The 26620-nt window shown below is 33.0% G+C and overlaps 2 protein-coding genes across 2 annotated transcripts; one reads left to right on the forward strand and one right to left on the reverse strand.

Moving 5' to 3' along the window:
• Positions 1-1963: 1963 nt before the first annotated feature.
• Positions 1964-7066, reverse strand: LOC132644237 (zinc finger BED domain-containing protein RICESLEEPER 2-like). The gene is made up of 3 exons (XM_060360810.1): positions 4975-7066; positions 4195-4302; positions 1964-2064 (listed from the first exon to the last, which is right to left on the reverse strand). The coding sequence occupies exons 1-3, from the start codon at positions 7064-7066 to the stop codon at positions 1964-1966; spliced, it is 2301 nt and encodes a 766-aa protein (XP_060216793.1).
• A 12396-nt stretch (positions 7067-19462) lies between these two features.
• On the forward strand, positions 19463-26620 carry LOC132644949 (probable beta-D-xylosidase 2). Its single transcript, XM_060361639.1, has 5 exons — positions 19463-19930; positions 22842-23123; positions 24206-24824; positions 24981-25394; positions 25809-26620. Exons 1-5 carry the CDS (start codon positions 19526-19528, stop codon positions 26408-26410), a joined length of 2322 nt encoding a protein of 773 aa, XP_060217622.1. The 5' UTR covers positions 19463-19525; the 3' UTR covers positions 26411-26620.

The raw sequence follows: 26620 nt of genomic DNA on the forward strand, positions 1-26620 counted from the left end.
GGTCAAAGGCAGAGTATTCAAGAAAAGAGTCCGGAATTTTTTTAAACCAAAAAAAAAAAAATTGAAATCAAATTAACCCCTTAAAAAAAAATCAAAGTAGGCTTCACGCACAAAATTTATGCGTAAAAGGGCCAAAATGTATATTTACACTTTGATCCTTTCACGCACAGATTCTGTGCGTGAAACCACTATCCCCCAACCCCAACCTTTATTCTTTGAAAATCAAACTCAAAATTAAGCTTTTTTCCGTACTTTGACTGAGGATTAGTCGTGTTTCAAAACACCGAAATATAAATATTTTATATCGAACTTAGTATTTTTTTTAGTGTACAATAATATCGGCTTATTACATCAAGTATACATATACATTTGGATCGCCATTTTAGGGGTTGTAAAGTGCTCCGAAGTAAGTTTGAAAACTTGTTATATTTAGGTTTATATTAGGTTATTTTTTTCTTTTATGTCTTTTTTAATTTGTTATTGTATTGTGTAATCCACACCTTTTGAATGTGCAAAAATAAATATAATATTTAAAAATAATTCATCTAATACGAGAGGTTCATAATAATTGAAAAATATTTCATTCCATTAGCAACGAAATACATCATTAAATTACAATAGACTTAAAAAAAAAAATCAAGTTCTAGACACTCTTCTACTTCCAGATGTGCTGCCACCACGGGAGTTTTTCCCACATGAATGCTTATCATGCCCAAATTGCTTACATGTCGAGCACTTGCGAGAGTAAGTCTTTTCGCTAACATTCGTTTGATTGTGATAACGGGTTAGCTTGTTTTTTCCCAATTTACGGATATGATTCTTGTTCACAACTATAGAAAACGGCGCGGCTGGCCAATAAGCTTGATTACCAAGGGGATGGAAGTGGCTGGAATATGCTCTAAGGTATTTGACGACCTTATATTCCTCCACCACATAATCAGTTACATTTCTGGCTATTCTCTCAAAGCACTTGACAGCATGATAACACGGCATGTGGTACATTTGCCACTTACCATAAGTGCATGATTTTGTACGCTCAGTAACGATATGTTTGTTTCCTCTTTTACCGTCGTAATAATCCGTTCTAACTTGATACACTCGTTCAACGACGTCATACTCGGTCATTTGGTGACCCTCTGCCTTTCTCCTATGGTGCTCCATCTTTTTGTAGGGCTTGCATCCATGTCCCGTCCTCGGCTAATATGACTCTATCATGCCTTGTTTACAATGCCATTTCCAAAATTTCCAAAATTTGTTCCCCCACATCAATTTGTTTACAATGCCATTTCCAAAATTTGTTTGCAAATTAGCCTTTAAGTGCCTTAAACAATACCAATGGTAAGCATGTGGAGGCTGCCACCCTTCCAGAGTACGTATATTGTGCAATATGCCTTTATGATAATCCGATAGGATACATAAGATATATAATGTACTAGGTCAGATAAGTTACCTTGGAGTTTCCTCAATGTCTTTAAGTAACACATGAGCAATCATTTTTATATCTAAATTAAAATGATCTGCTTGATTTTGTCCCATATCATAATTGTGCTTTGGATGGAATTTTGTGATTTCCCACAGACCATCAGGCTTAACAATTCAACGAAGCAACCACTGACAGCCTTGAGTGTGTCGCTTACAAACCAACTTCCATACCGATTTGGTTGAGTCATCAACCTTAAACTCCCTCATATCCTTTATACAATACATTTTGACAGCCCGTTGCAACGCTTTTTTTTTATGCGAACATCATTCCCTTTGCAAGGACGCATTCATCAGTCATGAGATTTTTTTTGTTCAATCCACGTTTTTTGGCAACTTATATCATCATCTCTTGTGAAGACAAATGTATCCTCACGACCTTGTAGACTGTCAAGATATAGAATATAGTCAGAATGTCACTGCATTGGGCTGTCAGGAATTGGGTTTTTCGCCATCGGATGTGGTACGTGATGGTGAGTTGGTTCTAGGGATTAAAATGAGTATCTTCTTCATCCCTTTCACTATCTTCATCATCGGTTACCTCTGCATTATTATCTGGTTCATTGCTATCACTCTCTGATTTATCTACATAATTGGACAATCAGCACCATCTAAGAAAGGCCTCCTCCTACACGATAAAAAGCATATGTTAAATTCCAAATTCATATATATATAACATCAAGGTGATGAACCTACACATATTGAGAATGAGCATGGTGTGGAGAATGATCAACTCCACCAAACTGAGAGGACTGCCCAATATCCACAGTTGGTACCACTGGCGAGTTTTGATAATAATCAGCTGCACCGAACTGAGAATTATTATAATAATCAACTCCACTGATTATAAAGACCCCCCCCCCCCCCCCCCGCGAGGGTACTTAGGGGTTTGCAACTATATAATAGCCCTTTTTTGTTATTAGACTACAACGTATTCAACGTCGAGTAGTAGAAACTCAGCTTGGTCTTTACTCCTTCCAAAAGAACCAAACAGCAGTGATGATGAGAGTTTAAATCATAGCAGTTTTTCGAGTGATACCAGTGATTTCAAACTAGACGAGCTAAATCCCCACCCTCTTATAGAGCGTAATGATGATTTTTGCAGTGTGAAATATTCAGATCCGCGAGAATATTATGGTTTACGCCGAGAATGGTCACATCGGATTGCCGAATCAGAACGTCTTGTTTGTGACTTGGAAAATCTCAACACTCCAATCCCGACAAGGTACTCAATAACCATGCCTCGAGTAGGTCTAGAAACTTGCGAGCTTGTCGTACAAAGGATTAGAAAAGAAAACAACAGAATGTTGGCAAGACGTTGTAGATTTTACATGCTAAAGTTGGCCGAAGAACAAACATCATCAACCGGTAGACAACTAACATCTCTTGCAAAAAAGATGTGTGTTAAGAGACCGCCAATATCGTTATGAGGACGATATTGAGGACTTCTATTCTGATGATGATTAGGGTCTATTTAGGCTCACTGTCTTATATTGTGGGTCATTTAAGTTTCAGACTAAGGCTGTTAATTTGTATTTTTATTTTATGATGAAGTCATTAATTTGAATTAGTTTGGCATGTTTTTAATTTGCTTTTATTGTTAAAGTCTATTATTAATTGACAATTTAACAAAGAAATACAAATAAATTAGTACATAAAGGGTGCGGATTACATTATAGGGGAAAATGTACAACTAGTAAAAAACATAATCTTTAGAAATATTAAACTTAATAAACAAAATACATATAAATAATGAACAATAACAAGATAGCACAAATAATCTTCCACAATTTAAGTTTTTCTTTCAAAGCTATTTTCTCGTGTTGAGCATCTCTAAGTTTAGACTGCAGCAAAATTCATTTTTTTTTTGGAACCGGTGAGCAAGACCTCCAAAAGTTCAATTTTTTCTTCAGCTTCCACAAGCTTAAATTGCGAGTCCAACTTAGTGATATCTCTAGCGATACGTGAAGTCGCGGTATCTCTATGAAAAAGTGGATTTTTAAACTTCGCCGCCACCGTTTTATCCACGTGAATGCTATCTTCCCACCGAAAGTGTTTGCAACCGCCCATATCCTATAAACATTACAAGAAAATCAGTTTTTTAAAGTAAAATATGTGGATAGCATGAAAAAAACACTAAAAAATGTAAAAATACTTACTTCGGGCACTTTACAAAGCCAAAAACGGCGACCAGGATTATCTTGGGTCTTTGATGTTTTTAGTAGGGGTGGGCGTTCGGTATTCGGTTCGGTATTTTTGAAGTTCGGGATCGGTAATTCGGTATTCGGTAATTGAAAATAGATACCAAATACCGAACTTTCAAACTTCGGTTTGGTAATTCGGTAATCGGTAAATTAAACTTCGGTTCGGTACGGTATTCGGTAATACCATATTGAAGTCGAAGTCCACTGTATTACATCACAGGAACTTCACTGCTTAAGGTGTCAAACAAGAAATTGATTAGGTTGAAGCCTTCATATACACACAATTTCATTAGGATATCAGAGGCAAGTACATTAACTGTCTTCTTTAGCAATGCCATAAACAGCTGAAAGAACAGAAATACAACTATCCTTGTGGTGAAAGCACGTTTCACTGTACAACTTCCATTACATTTGTTCTTTAGGAAGTATAGGGGGAGTGAGTAGATTCATTTCTCCTCCACCAATGAGCTAATCTAATAAATAATTAACTTTCAGTAGAAGGAGCCCAAACAATAAGCATTCAAGGATATCTGGCTAACTCCTGCATTTTCATATTTTCTTTTGTTATTTCCTCTATCAGTGATGCTTTCCTTTCCAAAATACTCAACTCCTCTTGAACCTGAAAATCACCACACATATCAATGTATTAAGTTTTCCTAATACTAATAACCAGACAATACGGCAATATAAGAAAGGATATGAGAACAGACAGGTCTAACAAATCATGCTGGAATTTAAACATTTAACTTCAACTACTTGTGAAGAGGTTCTAACGAAGCAGAAAATAAAACTACCAGATATTAAACATGGAGGACAGGAACGGAAACTAAAACAAAAGAAAAATACTAAAGACCACATCGAAATCAAAACAGGATTGAAAAGCAGACGAAATGCTAAATTACATAGCAAAAACTACTTATCTAGTTTAAACGAAATTAAAACTAATCTCCGCTAAATCGAAAATACACAAAACTAAATAAAAGCATTAAAGACAAGGAAGAAAATTACCTCCAGAATGATTCCTAAGGGCAGCCGCAGTGATCAGTGATCACAAGCAGCAGCAGTGATCAGTGATCACAAGCAGCAGCAGGTAAAGGAAACAAATGGCAAGAAGGATTTAAAATGAAAAATGAAAATTCATAGCCTTATACCTGAGGCATCTTGCGATTACAAATCAAGAACGAGGGAATCTTTTGAGCTATCAACCATATCTAAAAAGCATTTAAAATGTGTCAACAATTAAACTAAGTAAAAAAATATAAAAATAAAATACAAAAACTGAAAAACATACCAAGTTCAAGTTTCATAAGATCATTAAAATCTTCTTCAACCTTTATGGGATAAGGCTCATTTCGACGCCAATCTTGAAGACAAATAACAACTTGCACCAATTTCGGAGTCAAAGAACTCCTAAACGAATCAAGAATACGGCCCCCGGTGCTAAAGGCACATTCCGATGCCACACTAGAAATTGGAATTGCCAACACATCACGAGCCATCTCGAAAAGAATTTTATATCTAGGAGAATGAGCTTTCCACCATGACAAGATATCAAAATTGTCCTCATCATCATTCGGCTCTAGTTCTTCACTAAGATACTTTTCCAACTCCGACTTACCACCCAAACCTGTACCATCTTGTTTGTTCCTCTTCATTTGAATCCTATTTCTCACTTTTGTTGATTTTGTGCTAGTGTTAGAGCTAGATGAATCCGATGTCTGACCCGATAAATCAGAGAGAGAAGATGAGCGTCGAGATGCATTAGAGAATTTTGCTACATACTCTTCAAACATAGATTTCATGTAAGTCACCACTTCATTTTTTATTTCACTCCCCTTTTCATCTCCAAGCATATCCTCAAGTGCGTCGCCAACATACTCAAGTTTGTTACGAGGATCTAAGATAGAGGCAATAAAAAGCACTTTATTCATTTTTTCAGGAGCACCCCAATACTTGACAAACTTTTCTTTCATTTTTTCTCCCATTTTTGCCAAAGAAGGATCATCGTCTTCCATACACTCTCTCAAATGATTGTGAAGCTCAACTATATCTTCAAAGTGACCATTAGAAGTGACGTAGAGTGAACCTGAAACCTTCTCAGTTAGATCATAAAACCTTTTAAGAAATATTACCATATTTCTCACCTTTTGCCAATCATCACTTTCAAGTACACCTGCAATACTTCCATCTTCACAAACATGAGTAGCAAGATAAGTTGACAATCCAGCATCTTCAAGATCAAACCTATCAAATGCACTCTCAAAATGTTGTGCGGCATCCAACATTAAGTAGGTCGAATTCCACCGGGTTGAAACATCTAAACATAATGACTTCTTACTGTCTATGTTTTTTAGTTCACAACATTCCGCAAATTTTCTAATCCTTGCTGGCGATTGTCTAACATATTTCACCATTTGCCTAACACGTTTGATAGATGGACCAACTTCTTTCATGCCATCTTGCACAATAAGATTCAAAATGTGAGCCATACATCTCACGTGAAGATGGTTACCACATTTCATGTTAGATCCCCAATTAACCATTTGTTTGTGTAACTCTTTCACCATGACATCATTAGAAGAAGCATTATCTACAGTTATAGTGATTATTTTCTCCAATTTCCAATCAAGCAAACACTTACTAATACAACGGGCCATTTCGTCACCCTTATGACTAGTAACAACCTGAAAGTTTAAAATTCGTTTATGCAAGAGCCAATCACTATCAATAAAGTGTACTGTCAAACACATATAATTTATTCTCTGTATAGAAGTCCATGTGTCTGTGGTTAGACAAACTCTCGGTGATGTTTCTTTCAAATACTTCATAAACTTTTGTCTCTCTTCACCAAAAATTACATAACAATCCCTAATCACTGTTCTACGGGAGGAAACTCGGAATAAAGGTTGGGTTTTTTTCATAAACTTCTTAAAACCTTCCTTTTCAACAAAACGAAAAGGAAGCTCATCAAGGATTAACATCTCAACTAAAGCCCTCCGAGATACCTCTTGATCAAAAGTCCAAGTTGCCCCATCACCCGTTTCACCTTCTAATGGAAAGTTTAAATTTGATTGTTTGTACTTAGAATTGGAAGTGTTAACTTTATTTGGATTTTTATAACAAGTTTTCAAATGTTTATTCAGTCCACTTGTTCCATTTTTAGTTGCATCAGCTAAGAGAACTTTACCACAATACTTGCACTTTGCTTTATTAATTCCATCTTCTATGAGCTTATCATAATGCGGCCAAGCAGCAGATCTTGGTTCTATAGCTTTCCTCTTCACAGTCACTGGATGTTGTTCAACTTCCGGTGTTGAATCAAGAGACTCAGTAAGAGGTGTGCTTGCACTGACATTGGTTGTTCGACTTGTTTCATCTTCCATCTAAACATAAAAGAGATTACAAATGTTATAAGACATAAATTGCAAGGCTTAACAGAATAACTTATTTTCTTTAACAAATATCTTTCTTTCTCTCTCAAATACTACTGCTATGGATACTATCCATTTATATCTTTCTCTCCCAAAAACAACAACAACGAAACATTGGAAGTGTAAAACAAAATCAAAGAAATACAATACGGAAGCTATTAAAGAAGCTTAAATTAGTGAATCTCACCATACGGAGGCAGGAATGTGAGCTGGTCAGAAACTAGTAATCGACTTCAAACGTTGTCGTTCACGCAAACAATGCCGGCGCCTTCTTAAAGGGGTGTTCGGGTCGGGTTAAGGGGTTTTTGGAGGCTGAGATGGTACAGTTTTTGGAGGCTGAGATGAAACAGGTCGGGTTAAGGGGTTAGGGATGAAGGTGAAGTGATCGATGACGACGATGAGACGATGTTGATTACTTAGGGATGAATAGGAACTGATCGATGACGACGATGAAGGATTGAAGGTGAAGTGTTACTGTGTTAGGGACTTAGGGTCTTAGCCTCTTAGGGATTTTTACGGATCTGGGCCATTTGGCTGTTGGATTTCCAGATTTGGGGTATTAGCTATTGGATTTCCAGACTTGAAATGTTAAATGTTTTACAATGGGCCTTTGCCCTTTAGCCCCTTACTCATGTACAATATTGTTGGTAATTTAATTTCGGTATTCGGTATTTACCGAATTACCGAACGGTATAATTATAAATACCGAATACCGAAACCGAAATTCTAAATTTTATATTTCAGTACCGAATACCGAACCGAATTACCGAATACCGAATACCGAAATACCGAAATAGCCGGTTCGGTTCGGTAATTCGGTTTTCGGTATTTTATGCCCAGCCCTAGTTTTTAGTTTGCAGTAATAACCGCATTCACAAATATCGGGTTGTATAACAAACTTTGAAGTTTCAAAACTTTGAGACATGTTTTTGGGAGTGCAAAAGTGTGTTGAAAGGGTGAAAATAGAGGAAATAAAAGAGAAGAGTATGCTGAAAATGGGAGGTTGCAGTGGGATTTTGATAGTGGTTTCACGCACAGATTAGCCTACACTTTGGTCCTTTCACGCACAGATTATGTGCGTGAAGCCTATTTTTTTTTTTTTTTTTTTTTTGGGTTAGAAAAGTTCCGGACACTCAAGAAAAGAAAAACAATTGCAGCTTGATTCTGATACGCAGTAGTATAACCATTTTATACTCAGGCTAATAATTCCAAAGCTGCTTGAGATCCCATATATGCGGTGTCATTTAAAGAAATGGTATACGAATAACAAATATAATCCTGATTATATCTCTTGAAAAGAACAAGTAAAAATATTGCATCTGGTTCATTTTATTTGTCAAACACTCCTTAAGAAAATATTAATATATATAATTTGATAAAATTATACTTGATTATATCTCTTGAAAAGAACAAGTAAAAATATTGCATCTGGTTCATTTTATTTGTCAAACACTCCTTAAGAAAATATTAATATATATAATTTGATAAAATTATACTTATTTATTCTTTAATCCCGTTTTAATACTACTCTTTCTTTTCACCATTTTGATCTCTCTCCATATTTATTAGAATATGAATAAAGGTGACAAAAATAATTAATTTTAATCGATTTTTTAAAATAACAAATCTTTTGGACCAGTTATTTTTAGTAGTCATGACAAATAAAATGAATATCGGAGAGAGCAGTATGAATCTTTTTTCTAATACTCCCCGTTACCTTGTATTTGTCCAGTATTGAATTTATTTTCTTTGTTAGAAATTATTTATTAACTTATATTTTATTAAGTTGCTGATATTAACTATGCTTTACAAATTTAAATTGGAATATTAGTACCGCAATAAGTTACTTAATTATAAGAATAAGAAAACCAAAAAAAATCTCTATTGATTTTCTAAAATAGTCAAGTAAAAAAAATATTTTTAATATACTGGAGGACTAGTAATCGAAAAAGGAGGGAATATATTTTTGTTGTAGTCCAAAATTAAAAAAGAAAGGAAAAGCGGGGAAGTGTCAAAAAAATAAAAAGAAAAGAAAGGAAGTGGGGATTAATTAAAAATGCAGAAAAGGAAGTGGTGGTACCTTCCCAAGAACACCAACTCCAACTTATGAAAAAACAGACTAGTGAGGATGTCGAAATTTTGTCGTCCATAACCAAGCTACTAACCTACCATTGTCTAATATTAATAATAAAACTGATGAAACAACTTAAAAAAGATTTTTCAAGATTAGATCTGCGTACAGAATGGTTCAATCAGCATCCCACAATTTGTATGTTCCGAAGAAAGCAAAATCAGATAAAAGAAGCAGAGGAGGTACTGCTATAATAATGATCTCATTTATTGCTAGCATACCATATGTTAAATCATATTCCTGGACGCGCAGAGCATTACTAATAGGTTAATTCGAACTTAATATAAATATACATTTTTTCGAAATTTGTGTCTGCCTTTGTTACCTTTACCTTGCGTTGATCACGGTTCATAAGTTCACTACCTTATTTAACAAATAACCCAAAATCTCTTTATCCTTAGTTCATTTACTTTTCTGTTCATGATTTTTGAGTGTGGCCATCAATTAATCATTAGAATTTGATGTTCAACTCAAAACTTATCTATTTTTTCAATAAAAAATGAGTGTAGGTAATTAAAATAATTATTAAGTTTAAACCTATTGAATAACTTGCTATATTTTAGATTTAAAATACATCAGTCCAAATGAATATTGAGGCAAATATAATCTGATAAATTATTTAAGTTCAATTAATATGAATTTAACTAATAGTTCAATTTTGTTGGGCTAGTTCATTGATTTAAATTCACTACAGCAAATTTGATTATCAGTGACGAACTGTTTTGTCACTTAAAATTCAGATTTCATCACAAAAAATATGTTGTGACGAAAAAAAAAATCGTCAAACGTTCGTCCCTAAACATGGGTCGCAATTTAGTGTTTCGTCGCTAAATAAAGTTTATTAGCTACAAAAAATAATTTCGTCCTTAAATGCTTATTAATTATGACGAACTTGTTCGTAAAAAAAAAGTATAAAAAATTATGGTTAATAGTGTATTTTTGTCACTAAAAAGGCGATTAATGCCAACAAAACAACCTTGTCACTAACTACTGTTTTATTCAGCGCCGACCATAATTGTCTTTAAAGTCATATGTAATTTGTAGCTGAAAAAAAATATAATTTCGTCACAAAAAACTATCAAATAATTACATATGACTTTAAAGACAATTAAGATCTACGCACTTATTGGGTCTTAAAAAGTCTTAATCATTAAGATCTTAAATCAAGTCTTAATATCATTAAGAGGTATTTTTACATGATTTTTTTTTTTTTACCACCAGCTCCACCCCTAACCCCACCCCACCCACCCCACCAACCACCCTCCACTCCAACCCCACCCACCCTCCACTCCAACCCCCCACTCCCCACCACCCCCACCCGCTCCCCACCACCAACCCCACCCCACTCCACACCACCCACCCCACTCCACACCACCCCCACTACCTCCTACCCCTCACCCCAACCACCCACCCCTCCACTCCCTCACCACCCACCACGACTATGAATCATCTCCACCATTATTAGTGAACATAAATGTTTCATTTTTTATCAAATAATATTTATTTTATTGTATTTATTTTCTGATATTTAGTTATGTTTTATTTGAATTGTATATTTATTATGTTTAAATGAATACATTATGCACATTCAGATGTTGAAAAAAACAGTCTTAATTTTCAGTGTTCAGACCTAGAGACAACATCTTAATCATTCAGATGTGCATTCAGATTCAGACGTCTTAATCTTAATGAAAACAAATGAGACCTTAATAAGATGAGAAGTGGAGATATGGGGGAGTAAATGGGGTGGGACACGACACTAGTGTTTAAAAGAGGGATTTGGTAAAAGAAAAGGGGGGAAAATTGCCGCCTAATATTTCGTGCTAATTTAAAAAGGAGTAAAAACAAAAAGAATGTTGCGAAAATTATATATTTTAGAATTAATAGGATTAAGTTTTGGATACACTCCTTAAATTTTAAAATTTAAGCACTTATGCCTCCTATATTATAAAAATTCTACATGTACACCCATATGAGGTATATCTTTAACTAAATGTATTAAAATATAATTATTTAAATCAAATTAAAATTATAAATAATGAGTTTTTATGTATTTATTTTTATAAAATTTAATAGGGAAGATAAACATTTTTGTTGAATATCTTTATTCACGCATTTGATTAAAAAGGAGAATTTATTGAAACGTGTATCTTTATAAACACGAAATGAGCACTTATTAACTACTTAATAAGATATACGGACTATTAGTAATAACTTTTCTCTAATATGACTTAGTTTCCTTAAATTTTAGAATTTAAAAACTTGTACCCCTATACTATAGAAATCCTACACTTACAAGCCCTATGAGATATATCTGTAACTAAATATACTAATTTTTTTTTTTTTTTTTAAACATGTATCTTTATAAATAAGAAATGGTCACAAATTAATTCTTAATAAGATACCAACTATTAATAATAACTTTCTATAATATGAGCCAGTTTCTGATACACATCCTAAATTTTAAAATGTAAACATTTATACCCCCACCCCCATAATATAGAAATCATGCATTTACACCCCCTATGTACCCCCTGTGAGGTACGCAGTATATCACAATATAATTATTCAAAAGTAAATTAAAATGATAAATAAGAAGTTTTATGTATTTATTTAATAAAATATGATAAAGATGATAAACATTTTTGTGTGATATCTTTATTCCCGCATTTTATTAAAACAATGATCTTTTTTAAACATGTATTTTTATAAATAAGAAAAGAACACAAATTGATTACTTAATAAGATATACCTAATATTAGTAATAACTTTCCTATAATATGACTCAGTTTATGATACATTCCCTAAATTTGAAAATTTATTCACTTATACTCGTTATACTATAGAAATCATACACTTATACCCCCTATGACGTACATCCGTAACTACATGTATCACAATATAATTATTCAGATGCAAATTAAAATAATAAATAAGAATTTTTTATTTATGTTTTAAATTAAATATAAGAAAGAAGATAAACATTTCTGTGTGATATCTTTATTCACGCATTTTATTAAAAAAATGATTCCTTACATTTATTTTCATAAATAAGAAATGAACACAAATTTTTTGCTTAATAAGATATACCATATATTAGTAATAACTTTCCTATAATATGATTCAGTTTATGATATACCCCCTAAATTTTATTTAAACACTTATACTCCTTATACTATAGAAGGCATACACATACACCCCTCAAGAGACAAATCTGTAACTAAATATATTAAAATATAATTATACAAAATAAAATTAAAATTATAAATATGAAGTGTTTATGTATCTATTTTTGTGAAATTTAATAAAGAAGATAAACATTTTTGTTGGATATCTATATTCACGCATTTGATTAAAACAAATTTTTGAAACATGTTTTCTTTATAAATAAGAAATGATCATAAACTTATTTTTCATAAGATATATTGACTATTAGTAATAACTTTCTATAATATAACTCAGTTTCTGATACACTTCCTAAATTTAAACACTTATACCCCCCCCCCCCCTTCGCTCCCCAATAATATAGAAATCATGCACTTACACCTCCTATGAGATATAAGTAGATATTTTACAATATAATTATTCAGAAGCAAATCAAAATTATAAATAAAAAGTTTTTATGCATTTATTTAATGAAATATAAGAAAGAAGATTAACACTTTTGTGTGATATCTTTATTCGCGCATTTTATAAAACTAATGAATTTTTGAAATATATATTTTTATAAATTAGAAATGAACACAAATTGATTACTTAATAGGATATACCGGATATTAGTAATAATTTTAATAATCTTCCTATAATATGACTCATTTATGATACATTCCCTAAATTTTAAATTTAAACACTTATATACCCTATATTATAGAAATCATACACTTACACCCCTTATGAGGTATATCTGTAGCTAAATTTATTAAAATATAATTATTCAAAAGAAAATTAAAATTAAATATGAAGTCCTTTTGTATTTATTTTTATGAAAGTTAATAAAGAAGATAAACATTTTGGATATCTTTATTCATGCATTTAAATAAAACCACAATTTTTTTAAACATGTATCTTTATAAATAAGAAATGAACACAAATGAATTACTTAATAGGATATACCGATTATTGGTAATAACTTTCCTATATGACTCAGTTTCGGATACTCTCCCTTATAGCCTCTATACTATAGAAATCACACACTTACACCCCTATGCGGTATATCCGTAACTGAATGGAGTATATCACAATGTAATTATTGAAAAGAAAATCAAATTACAAAATAAGAAGTTTTGTGTACTTATTTTTATGAAATATAATAAAGAAGATAAATATTCTTGTGGGATATGTTTATTCACACTTTGGTTAAAATAACGTATTTTTTTAAATATGTATCTTTATTAATTAAAAAATAAATAAAAATTGATTACTTAATAAGATATACTAAATATTAGTAATAACTTTCTTATAATATGACTCGGTTTTTGATACACTCCCTAATTTTAAAATTTAAACACTTAATCCCCCTATACTATAGAAATCCTACACTTACGAGTTACACGCCCTCTGAGATATATCAATAATTAAATCTATTAAATAAGAAGTTTTTATGTATAAAATTAAATAAAGAAGATAAATATTTTGCTGGATATATTTATTCAAGCATTTGATTGGAACACCAAATTTTTTGAAACAAGTATCTTTATAAATAAGAAATGAACACAAATTAATTACTTGATGATAGATACCGGCTATTAATAACAATTTTCCTACACTTTAACATGTAAGTTAATTGTATTTTTATTAATGATAATATATCATTATATAGTTTTTATTTTTATTTATTTATTTATTTATTTATTTATTTATTCTTTCAGTTTTCACTCTAAAAAATCGTAGCCAAAGATCCTTTATATTTAGCTATGAATATTTTTCATCGCAAATAGCTGAATTATTCAATTACAAATTTTAAGGTGTCGCTATTTAAAACATTACATATTTTGTGACAAAATTTTTTGTTGTCACTAAGTCGCATGTTGATTAGAGACAATAAATGATTCATCACTAATTGCTTATCTTATTAGTGACCATAAATTATTTGTCACTTATTGCTTAGGTTATTAGTGGCAAAAAATTAAGGTCACAATTAATATAAAAATTATGGCATAAAAATCATTTATACTCAGCTACAAAATATTTTTCGTCGCAAATAGTTGAATTATTCAACTACAAATTTTAAGTCGCCGTTATTCAAATCATTACATATTTTTGTGACAATTATTTTTTGTCACAATTAGTCACTAATTGCGTATATTATTAGTGACAAAAATTAAGGTCACAATTAAATATAAAATTTCATGGCTAAAGCTTACGAAATTTAAATACAAACTCTAATTTGTTGCTATTGTAAGAATATACCTTCTGTGACGAATTTTTTTCCGTATCCAAAATTTAACTAATTTAAAGACAAATAATGATTTGTCACAAATTGGGTAGATTATTACTGACAAAATAATGTGTCACTGATAACTTAAATTCATGGTTATTGTTACTCAATAAATGGCGCCAACTCATTATTTGGTGGGAAATTTTAGTAGACAATTTTTTTGCAACGAAAATTTGTGTTTCGTCACTGAAAGTATGTAACTCATGTATTTAAAGACGAAATTTAATTTTTGTCACAAAAGGTGAACAATTAGTGACAAATTTTGTGTTGTAGCTAATAATTCCGTAGCTAAATATCATATTTGTTGTAGTGATTTTAAATGATAAGTCATTTTATTAACCCCAACATGTCATCTTATCCAAGACGTCAATATTGGTGCCACGTGCCAAAGACGTGACTCGCCAAGATAAATGAAAGAACCAGCAAGATCATGTTAAAGGCTAAATGACGTGGCTTGTTCAGTCAAATCAAAGATCAATGAAAATTGCAATGCGTACAAGCAACAAGTTCCTTTCAATCAATGCGATTTTATCACTGCCCTAATCTAATCGGTCGTTGATTCAAATCAAAGGAAAAGGATTTATCCTCGTCATAATTCTTCTCTCCCACAACTATAAATAGTGTCCTGAATCTTCATCACTCAGAAGAGAACCAAAATTCATAACAAGAAGCAAGAGAGAGCTGGTGGATCAAAATCGTAAATTTCTCTACAAGTTACATTCAAGCACTCAAAAAATCAAGTTCAAGTTAAGTATCAAATATCCAGGTCCAAACTTAAGAACGAAGAACAGATTAAAATTTAAGGAGCATGGGTTCAAATCATCCGTTCTAACTTAAGGAGCATGGGTTCAAATCATCCGTTCTAGTTAGATTTAAAACCATCGTTCATGGCAACAATATAAATTGAATATCAAGCTCAAATTAAAGGTCCTTAAATTTATTTTCGAAAAAAAAAAAGAATTAGAGGAAATTATAAAAATTGTAATATTTACTGTACATAAAGTACTATGTTTGTTAAAGTATTTTCTAATCTCGATTATTTTTCAAGCTCGAAATTCATTATTTACTTTGAATTCTTTTTCTTCTCTTTTTTTCATTAGAAGTGAAATCTTTGAAAATAGTAGTGACAAGAGGGGTGCTTCCTTTGCTGGCAATCGCCTCAGTGAAGCAATGCAACAATAATTGTATGTAGGAATAATTATGCCGCCCAAGCAACCCAAGCAGCTAGCATGGGACCTTGTTATATTGCTTTGCTCTGACCTTAGTCTTTTACATGTAATAATCCACTCTTTGAAGCAAAGCTAACAAAAATTGCTCCATTCGTCCATTCCTTTTACGTAAGTTTGTTGCAAATGTTTAATTAGTCATGACAGAGACACCTAATAAAATTTGAGATGGAAGCATGTTTTTTTAGAAGGGTTTGGACTTTTTTTTTTCCTGATTAGTTCCTCAAATTTCTTATCATAGGTGTATTCGGGATTTAAATTTAATGGCTTCGTAATTGAGATTCATAGCATTGGATTCATTATATTGTTAATGTCAAAAGTCCCATTTTAGTATTAAAAAAGGATGGGTGGTCTATTTATATGACTTTGGGCAATCCTCACCTCTTGAGTTAACATTTCGAGTTGAGTTAGATCCAAGAATCATTCTTAACATGGTATCAGAAAAAAATTGTTGTGCTCCTAATGTCCATTCCTGAGCGTGGGTTAGTGTCAAGAGTCCCACATCGGTATTAAAAAAGGATGGGTGACTTCTTTATATATTAAACAATATTCCTCACCACTTGAGTTAGTTTTTGGAGTTGAATTAGATTCAAGATTCACTCTAATAGTTAAAATTATGGTTCATATATAACATTTGTTGAGATTTTAATAAATTTTTACTTAAATATCTAGACTCTGTGTCGTCCAAAATTCTGTATAGGATAAACCCATAGCCTAGGGAAAAAAAAAAAACCCATAGCCAAAAGGTTACGTCCGTCTCCGCTCTTATCTGCACGCAAACAATATAAGGATTTTCATGACGATTCCTTTCTCACATTTATGACGATTCCTTTCTCACATTTATCACTATACGATTCCTTTACCTATATATACATAGTTTAATTTTAGAAAAAGGAGATTCGGATGAACATCTTGTACTGGTGCTCCTCCCATGTTTATTACCATATATATTTAAAGTTCTTTTAAGAGACTTTCACTTAAATTTGTTCTTGGGAAAGGGAAATTTAACTTTAGTTGTACTTATACATAGTAATTCCTCTTTTGACCGCCACTGATGTGCTGCTTTCAGGTCTTAGCAATTTCTTGGGTTGTCACATAGTAAAGGCCGAGGATCTCACTTCTTGTAGTGTTCCTTGTTTATAGTTTATCTAAAGGACAACTTGACATTAAATTTCATGATCATGATTTCTTAGTCTTGTCGTTTTTAATCATCAAAATTAAGCTGTTGAAGATTCTGAAGATATTTTCAAAAAATAAAAGAAGATTCTAAAGAAAATTAGGCATCCAATCTGACTTTCTACACATTTATGATTTTTCAATCTTTTGAAAAACATATCTCACCAAATTTAATCTCCATGAACTCTCAACCTCCAATTAAGTATTAACAATAGCAAATATGCAGTGCAGAGACATCTGATCAAATTAATGATAAGTCTAAATTGAAGGTCACAGGACACTAGCCTAAATCCCTTTTTAATTCCACATGCAACATGTCTTTAACATTATTATTTTCATATATTCTATGTTCAAAGGCAAATTTAGAATTAATTTTATGAGTTCAACCTTTAAGGTTTTTTGGCATTGTGAACTCATTGTGTTTTTAAAGTTATGAATTCATATATATTATTTTAATATATTATTTTTATGGCTTTTTACACGATGTTAAGTGCTAACGGGCGTCTTGTGTATTGAATTAATCCGATAAATTTATATTTCACGTCAAAATTATTGGATTGCAACGAATAGAGTAATGCTGACTGTGTTCCTCGACATGCTAACTTATCCAGATCAATATTTTATGTATTCTTGCTTTACCTAGTGGCCGTGCATTTATTACTTTAATTGACTCCCTCTATAGTACATGAAGTACTTCAATTTATGACGGAGGAATTCTTGCTCATCCAAATCCCTTCTTAGGAGTCATATACCACTTGCCACTAACCCGCAACTGCCGCTTTAAATTTCTTAACAACTGTTTGAACCAGCCAAATAATCAACCACATAGTCCCCTGTTCATCCCCCGCACCATTAGTGACGGAGTCAGAATTTTTACTAGCAGAGTTCAGAAATATAAATAAGTAAACACACAAAGAAATTAAGGGAGTTCAACATCTACTGTATATAGATAAAAAATAATTTTAACCTTGTAAATAACATGTAATTTTTTGACGAAGGAGGTTCGGATGACACTGGCCCCTTACTAGCTCCGCCCCTGCGCACCACCCCTCATAAGCTTATACTCGCACCATTCAGCACACGTCCCGCACCTTTGCCATTCATTTCTAGTGCAATGTTACTGGTGGTGATTGTAAGATAAGTAGCTTTGTATAATAGCTACGTGGTTACAGCTAGTGTTGGTGGTGAGCGAAAGATGTTTTTTTTTTTTTTTTTTGTGGTGTCCCGTATTCGCATTGGGGTCCGACTAATCCGGATTCGTGCCGGGTAATCTCACATTGGGAGGCAAAACACTCTCTAATAAGCATGACTCCGTACCCAAAGGGGTTTCAATTCGAAACCTCTTGATTAAGGATGAAATATTTTTTTAAAATTGGAAAGTATTCTCCGACTCGTCCAAGATAGGAAGTTGAGCGCCGCTATATTAGAAGTGATTTGGTTAAATAATAGCACTAGTCCACATCGTTCAGCAGGTCCTGCAAGTTGCAACCTCCAGCTTGGAATGTTCAAAAAAGAAATATAAAACCTTATCCTATATATCTATAAGCTTCCTGAAAAAACAGTGGAACATCATGGTGTGATCTGATGGGTCATGAAAAAACCGCTACTCGTTAGACATACGATTCCAAGATATTTTAAAGTGATGTGTATAATTCCAATTACACTGTTACATTTTTATAACAACTGATGCAATTGTAACAAGATATATTTTTAAAAGATTATATTTATATGCAACTATATATTGTAAGTCGAAAATAACTAAGGATGAATTTATCGACAACCCATTAAATTTGTTATTTAGTAAATTTCATTTTGACACTCAAATTATATCATATTCTAATTGAGCATTTGAACACAGGCATGATAAAGTATTCCTAGCTATTAGACACTTCTAGCCCATTTTTTTGCGTGTTTTCAGGCGCCCATTATATAGATAAATTAATCACATAAAATATGTCCTTTTCTTTAGTTATAAACATCAACATCAATTGGAACAAACATGAAATTTTATGGCTTATTAAGGCTTTTGCGTAGGAGATGACATATTTTAAGTGACTAACTTATTTATGTATTGAACGCTTGAGGACAAGAGCAAAAACTTTTTCAAAAAAATGAGTCGGAAATGTGATTTTTTTTTATCATGTGTTCAGATACTCAATCGAATAGATCGTAATTTGAATGTTTAAATAAAATTTATGGAGTAAAATTTAAGAGGCTATCGATGTATCGAGCAAATAATTAATGTGTGCATCCGCATCAGTTATTCATAAGGTGATGAATCCCCATGCCCATGTCCTCATGCATCATTAATTCCATAACCACTAGCTATAGCCAATACCCATGCCAACAAATCAAAAGCTCTGTTCTATATATTCTCCTCTATTAACATCCAAAGCTCTCACACAATTGGGAAGGACAAATATTCTCTCTTTCCCACAAAAATGAGTGGAGGCATTAACAAACCAACTTCCACTCTCTTCATTTTTCTTTTCCTTTTTGCTTCTTCTGTTCAATCAGCTCGTCCCCCATTTGCCTGTGACCCAAAAGATGGGGCAACTAAAAAGTTTCCTTTTTGTCAAACCAACTTGCCCATTGGTGACAGAGTAAGGGACCTCATTGGGCGATTGACATTACAAGAGAAGGTGAAATTGTTGGGAAACAATGCTGCAGCTGTGCCAAGGCTGGGTATTAAAGGGTATGAATGGTGGTCAGAGGCACTACATGGAGTTTCAAATGTAGGACCAGGGACTAAGTTTGGAGGTGATTTTCCAGGAGCTACCAGTTTCCCTCAAGTCATTACAACTGCTGCTTCTTTCAATGCTTCCTTGTGGGAAGAAATTGGACGGGTAAGAATAAAGATACTATGATGTTACTTTTTGATACTCTGCTAATTATATTAAAGTTTTAGGTTCTTTGCATTAACTACATTGCGGACAACACTTGCACAATATCACTTACGATACAATTATGAAGTGTACGAACTTGATAGTTGGAAAAAACAAAGTGTTACATAGTATAAGATATAGTAGTATTTTTGATAGGCTTTTGGTGAAAATCGTACAGGCTTAACTCAAAGTAAATAATATCACATCATATTAAGATTAACTCAAAGTAAATAGTATCACATCATATTAAGAGTGTTTTTAAACTGATTTAGCTCAATAATTTTAAGTAATTTTAATGAAAAATATTATTTTGGTGAACTAATAAAATAGTAACCAACTTACTATCCAGCTATACCACTTAAGGTGCGACCAACTAAAATCCGTTGTATTATCTAAGCATACTTTTCTAAGGTTAAGGATAATGTCATTGTTACTTTCTCTACTTTTTTTTCGGTTCTTGCGCCTGCGTGGAATTGCTGAATGTTGGCGGTGGGTATATTTTAATTTCTACACATTTGACTATGCACCGATTTTGATGTTTTCTAATTATTTCTAAGTGAAGGACAGGTTGCTATCTTTTTGGAACAGAGGGAGGGCAAAATTTATTAATCTAGTGCTTTCGAAAGAATTAGAACCTGTTGCAAATTGTTACTTAATATCGTTATGCATATTTTCTTAAATTAGACAAAATTATTGGCACCAAGCGTATCTTTGATGAACATTTTTCAGTTTCTTTTTTGTTTATCTTATGCTTCATATATTCCCTAATATCCATACAATCGAAATAGAAAGAAGTGAAATACTTTTTCTAACCCTAAGAACTAGGATGGCAGCTCATGGATGTGATCCATCACTCGACTAACTTCGTTAATTTATTACTCCACTTATCTCCTTTGGCTTCATATAAGTACATGAATATCCATTAGTCTTTAACAGTTTAGAGTCTAAACTAGTCTATGTTTTAGAATAAAAGGCCACTTGCAGATCAGCATATGTAAAGGATAGTGGGGCCGGCGAGTTTAATTCTAGTTCTAGAAAATATTTCAGCCAACCCTTTATAATTTGAATAGAAAAATATTTGATCCTAATTAAAATATTTGTATATTACATTTAAATCTCTTACCTAAAAAATTAAAATTAATTTAAAACATTATAATGAATCACAAAATTAATTGAATAATTAGAAAAGAGAACGGTGGTAGTTGGATAATTGGGGAGTATAATTAAGAAGAAAGAAATTTAGAACGTGGATTTCCGTTTTGGTAAGGTAAGAGTTTTCTTTCTTGTGCACTAGTTGAATCCAATCAAAGGTTTGGCTGCTAGAGAAAAAGTTGGTTTATGGATAGGTAGGTCGATGGGACACTTTGGGTCCCATTGGCCATGGTTTATTCGACAATGATTATATGTAAGGGCATCAAGCCAAAGTTGCAATTTTGCCAGAACAGGCTCTACCTTCTATATAAGGTCACATGCCTTTATCAACTCCAAAACAATGTTTGTTTCGTAACTTAGGTTCATTATTTCAACTTTAATTCAATACTCCGTATATACTCCATTTATTTCAATTTATGTAAATCTATAATTTGTTGGAGAGTTTACGAGGTGATACTTTGATCATATTTATCTTACATTATTTCTAAATTATTTGAATTATAAATTATCATGACTTATACTACTTTTTATGTAGTTTCTAAATATATAAATTTTGTTTTTACAAAATTAAAAAATCTATGTCAAAATTATAAAATTTGGCCCTCATACTTCGAAAAAGTTTACATAAATTGAAATGGAGGGAGTATGAAATACAAAAACTAGTTTGAAAAGTATATTAAGTATACTAATAATTTTTCCTCATAAATTTTAGCTTGTTTTTTGACTTCATAAAACATGATTTTTACTTTCAAATATATATTTACCTTAATTTTTTTTCAACCTCAACCAAAATTTGCCAATAGTGGCGAAGCTAAGCATTTTGCTTACGAGTTGCCGGAACTCAATTTGACGCATATTATGTATTTGTGTTAAAGCTACGCTCAATATAACTCATTAAAATACTTTTTTTTTTGGATAAAAAGAATTCATTAAAGAAATTTTAAATTTATAACTCATAAACTTAAAATTCTAACTCTTATTTTGTTGACCAACCAAAGTTGATATTCACTTTTATTAAAAGAAAAATTATGTTATTATTTCCATCTCTCTTTACTTGTTTAATGGTTATACTAAGGCTCACATGATTTGAAATCAGGTTGATTTGAAGTTGCAGTTTTATTTAGACATGTAATTTGAATTTCTCAAGTTTTTATTTTTATTATAAACATGAAAATCTACAAGTTGTAAAAACTATCGAATCTTATATAATCTTACCGAATGAGCAAACCATAGTTCATAACAAAGTTAATACGCTACTAGAAGACATTTTTAAAAAATACAATATCTATTGATCGAACTTTAGTTCAATAAAAGAAAAATTGAACATGAGTTGCAGTTTAACTACTCTTTAATATAATCCTCCCATATGGTACGAATAATCTCTTCACGTCGAGCATACATTTCCGATCAGATGACCGAGAAGACGAACCAATATTTTTACTTGAGTCAAGTTTTACGTTTAAAAAATATGTCTATCAACTTATGAACTTTTTTTATAAAATATAAATTTATGAGTCAAGTTTTATATTTAAAAAAATTTGAAATCATAATTTGGAATCCTAAATTCTACTTTTTGGAAAATTTGAAATTATAGTTAAAATTAAAATTTTGTACAGATTTCATAAATAAAATGCTAATTTGAAATTTAAATATGAAATCATGATTTCACATCGCGTGGTCAGACGCCTACTAAATTGATTAATGTGTGATATGGTGGCAGGTGGTATCAGATGAAGCAAGAGCAATGTACAATGGAGAGATGGGAGGTCTGACATATTGGAGCCCAAACGTGAACATTTTACGAGACCCAAGGTGGGGACGGGGACAGGAGACACCCGGTGAGGATCCAGTGGTAGCCGGTATATACGCAGAGCGTTACGTGAGAGGTTTACAGGGAAACGAATTAGGTGACCGGCTGAAAGTAGCAGCATGTTGCAAGCACTATACGGCCTATGACCTCGATAATTGGAGTGGGGTTGATAGATTCCATTTTAATGCTAAGGTAATTTCATACGTCACTATTCTCATCAAATTTGTAACATCTCGTGAATTTCCCAGGCATTTTCCCTTTCTGACTGCTCCGCACTTCTAGGCACCATCACTTTTTGTATTTCCAGACATACACTGATTAGTTTTTCTTGCAATTTGACGAAACAGTGTGCTCAAAACAGAGACGCATATACTACTAAACTTTTAAGACCCGGTATACAGAGCATTATAACCAATAACAAAAGATGCATATTAAAAAAAAATCACTACATGTATTATGTATAGTTCAAATTAAGACAATGAAGATGTCTTTAGGAACTATGAAAAGACTAAATTATCACTAGACTCAAACCTAGGCCACCCTTAAATTTAGTTTATTTTCATTAGTTATCTCAAGGAGAATACGCGAAGCAATTAGACGGTAGGGAATGGCGATGGATCTAATATTCAAATTTTGCGGGTTTGAATTTAAGATTTTACCCTAACTCATTTCAGTTACTGGTTCAACATCAGTTTTATACTATGTTAAAACACACATTGAGTTTGAGTCAATACTATTGAGTTCAAATAAACCTGTAAAGTGTAAACTAAACCTGCATCTGCCCCTTGTAGGGGTAAGGATGTTATACATATTAGTAGTAGTTAATATTTGATATTTCAATTCAAATTGTAGCTGATCCCACTGAATTGTCTCAACTTAAGATAAATCCACCACATAAATAGTGGGTGTATGTGCACCACAATTGCAGCCTTAGATTGAATATATGCATTTAAAAAAATTTACTATGTTCTCAAGAGTGTAAAGTATTTTTTTTCTGAACGTAGTTGTGATCAATTGCATTGAGGTTTAGTACTAATATAGGAGTTGTTGGAATTCGTAGGTGCACCAACAACCTGTATCTTCTATGCCTATCACCTCAAATGCCTTTGGATCATTTGTATGAAACATTTATAAAATTAAGAAACCGTTATTTCTCTTTTTTTTTGTTTTTTGAACCATTCATTGAAATGCACACGCATATTAGTTAGAAGGACATCATTTTGTATGGAACTTCAAGAAACATTAAATTTACCAAATTATTGAAATGTACACAGGTTAGCAAGCAAGACATTGAAGATACATTTGATGTACCATTTAGAAGTTGTGTTAAAGAAGGTAAAGTGGCTAGTATTATGTGCTCCTACAATCAAGTCAATGGCATACCAACTTGTGCTGATCCAGAACTTCTCCGCAAAACCATACGCGGTGGTTGGGGTCTCAATGGGTACATTGTATCCGACTGTGACTCCGTCGGAGTTTTCTACGAAAGCCAACACTACACCTCAACACCTGAGGAAGCTGCTGCTGATGCTATCAAAGCGGGCCTGGATTTGGACTGTGGGCCTTTTCTGGCCCAACATACTGAGAATGCAGTGCATAGTGGTATACTCAAAGAGGCTGCTATTGATGCCAATTTAGCTAATACAGTTGCTGTTCAGATAAGGCTTGGAATGTTTGATGGAGAACCATCAGCCCAGCCTTATGGACATCTTGGCCCAAGAGATGTTTGCAGCCCGGCCCATCAAGAACTCGCACTTGAAGCTGCTAGACAGGGCATTGTTCTGCTTAAGAATCATGGTCCTGCTCTTCCTCTTTCTCCTCGACGCCATCGTACTGTTGCTGTCATTGGACCTAATTCTGATGTTACCGTCACGATGATTGGAAATTACGCAGGTAAAAAAAAAACGGGTTTTCTCGTAGAAACAATTCAATAATCAAAAGGCGACAATTTGTGTCGTATATTGAAATTTTAGTGTGTCATCGTTGCACTTGCACAATTGGCCTTTTCTTCTTCTTGTATAAATGCTAATTGGGCTTCTTGTAATATAGGTGTTGCATGTGGATACACAAGCCCATTGCAAGGAATAACAAAGTATTCAAAGACCATTCACCAAAAAGGTTGTGGCGATGTGGCATGCACTGATGATAGACTCTTTGCTGGAGCATTAGATGCTGCACGTCAAGCGGATGCAACAGTGTTAGTAATGGGCCTGGACCAGTCTATTGAGGCTGAATTCAGAGATAGAACTGGGCTACTATTGCCTGGATTCCAACAAGAACTTATCTCCGAGGTAGCCAAGGCCTCAAGAGGCCCTGTAATATTGGTTCTTATGTCCGGAGGCCCAGTTGATGTTACATTCGCTAATAACGATCCTCGAATTGGTGGTATTGTTTGGGTTGGCTATCCTGGACAAGCTGGTGGTGCTGCCATTGCTGATGTCCTTTTTGGAGCCCATAATCCAGGTAAACTCACTAAACCTTTATACAAAAGTTGGCTTCACTTTATTCTTTGGACGCATTTCATTGTTGTAGCACATCACCTTACTCAAAACTCACAAACTTCATAAATGGACCAACTCATTTTATTATACTGAGCAGAAGGCAATATAGTGGCATTTGCACAAATAACCGTTTTTGAGATCACTATTTAAATTCTGTCGTTGTTAGTCTAAATTTGACCGCAAAAAAAGTTCATCCAGCTACTTCTAAAGTGAAAGCTAGCTCATTAGATTGACGGGGACATAATTTAAAAAGTAGCCTAAAATGCCATCTACGTAGTTCAAATTATCTCTTCATATAATAAAGTGTCATAAGTGTGAAAACATTTACAGTACTGACGTTTCACAAGTATAACTAACTGAATACTGTTATTTTTAGGTGGAAAGCTGCCAATGACATGGTATCCACAGGAGTACCTGAACAATTTACCAATGACAACAATGGACATGCGAGCAAATTTAGCCAAAGGCTATCCTGGAAGAACTTACCGTTTCTACAAAGGTCCATTAGTATACCCATTCGGACACGGATTAAGCTACACAAAATTCATAACCACGATTTCTGAAGCTCCAAAAATGTTGGCCATTCCAATAGGCGGCCACCATACTCTCAACACCACTAGCACATCGAACAAGGCAGTGAGGGTGACACACGCAAAATGCAGTAAGCTATCAATTCAGGTTCATATCGACGTGAAAAATGTGGGATCAAAGGACGGTTCACACACACTGCTAGTATTTTCGAAGTCTCCAGTTGGGCTATGGGCGCCACATAAGCAATTGGTTGCGTTTCAGAAAGTGTATGTACCAGCAGGATCGCAGCAACATGTGGTGATACATATTCATGTGTGCAAGTATTTAAGTGTGGTAGATAGGGCTGGTGTTCGAAGAATTCCTATAGGAGAACACAGTCTTCATATTGGTGATGCTAAGCATTCCTTATCCCTTCAAGCATCAGTTCTTGGGGTTATTAAATCTTGATTTTTTTTTTCTTTTTCATTGTGGGTAAAATCTCCACATAAAGATGTCTTTGCGTTTAACGGAGATTATTCTTTCCCCAATTATTCTTATTCAACAAGGGGATAAGCACAATATTAGATTTTATTAAGTAAGAAGAAAGAGGATACTGTATGGAAAATTGTAACTTTCAATTGAAACAAATGGGTATCCATTTCAAAGCTTTTTCCAACA

Source organism: Lycium barbarum, chromosome 6 (genome assembly GCF_019175385.1).
Source record: "Lycium barbarum isolate Lr01 chromosome 6, ASM1917538v2, whole genome shotgun sequence".
NCBI lineage: Eukaryota > Viridiplantae > Streptophyta > Magnoliopsida > Solanales > Solanaceae > Lycium > Lycium barbarum.

Bases quoted from the DNA above. Each gene is read 5' to 3' on its own strand.
- LOC132644237 (XM_060360810.1), bottom strand. From the start codon at position 7,066: ATGGAAGATGAAACAAGTCGAACAACCAATGTCAGTGCAAGCACACCT. The intron at 4,303-4,974 runs GTATGTTTTTCA...GGTGATTTTCAG, and splicing joins TCTTATGAAACTTGAACTTG to GTTCAAGAGGAGTTGAGTAT. The intron at 2,065-4,194 runs GTTTGGGCTCCT...CCAATTATGTAG, and splicing joins GATATCCTTGAATGCTTATT to ATAAATCAGAGAGTGATAGC.
- LOC132644949 (XM_060361639.1), top strand. From the start codon at position 19,526: ATGAGTGGAGGCATTAACAAACCAACTTCCACTCTCTTCATTTTTCTT. The intron at 24,825-24,980 runs GTAAAAAAAAAA...CTTGTAATATAG, and splicing joins GATGATTGGAAATTACGCAG to GTGTTGCATGTGGATACACA. The intron at 25,395-25,808 runs GTAAACTCACTA...TGTTATTTTTAG, and splicing joins TTTTGGAGCCCATAATCCAG to GTGGAAAGCTGCCAATGACA.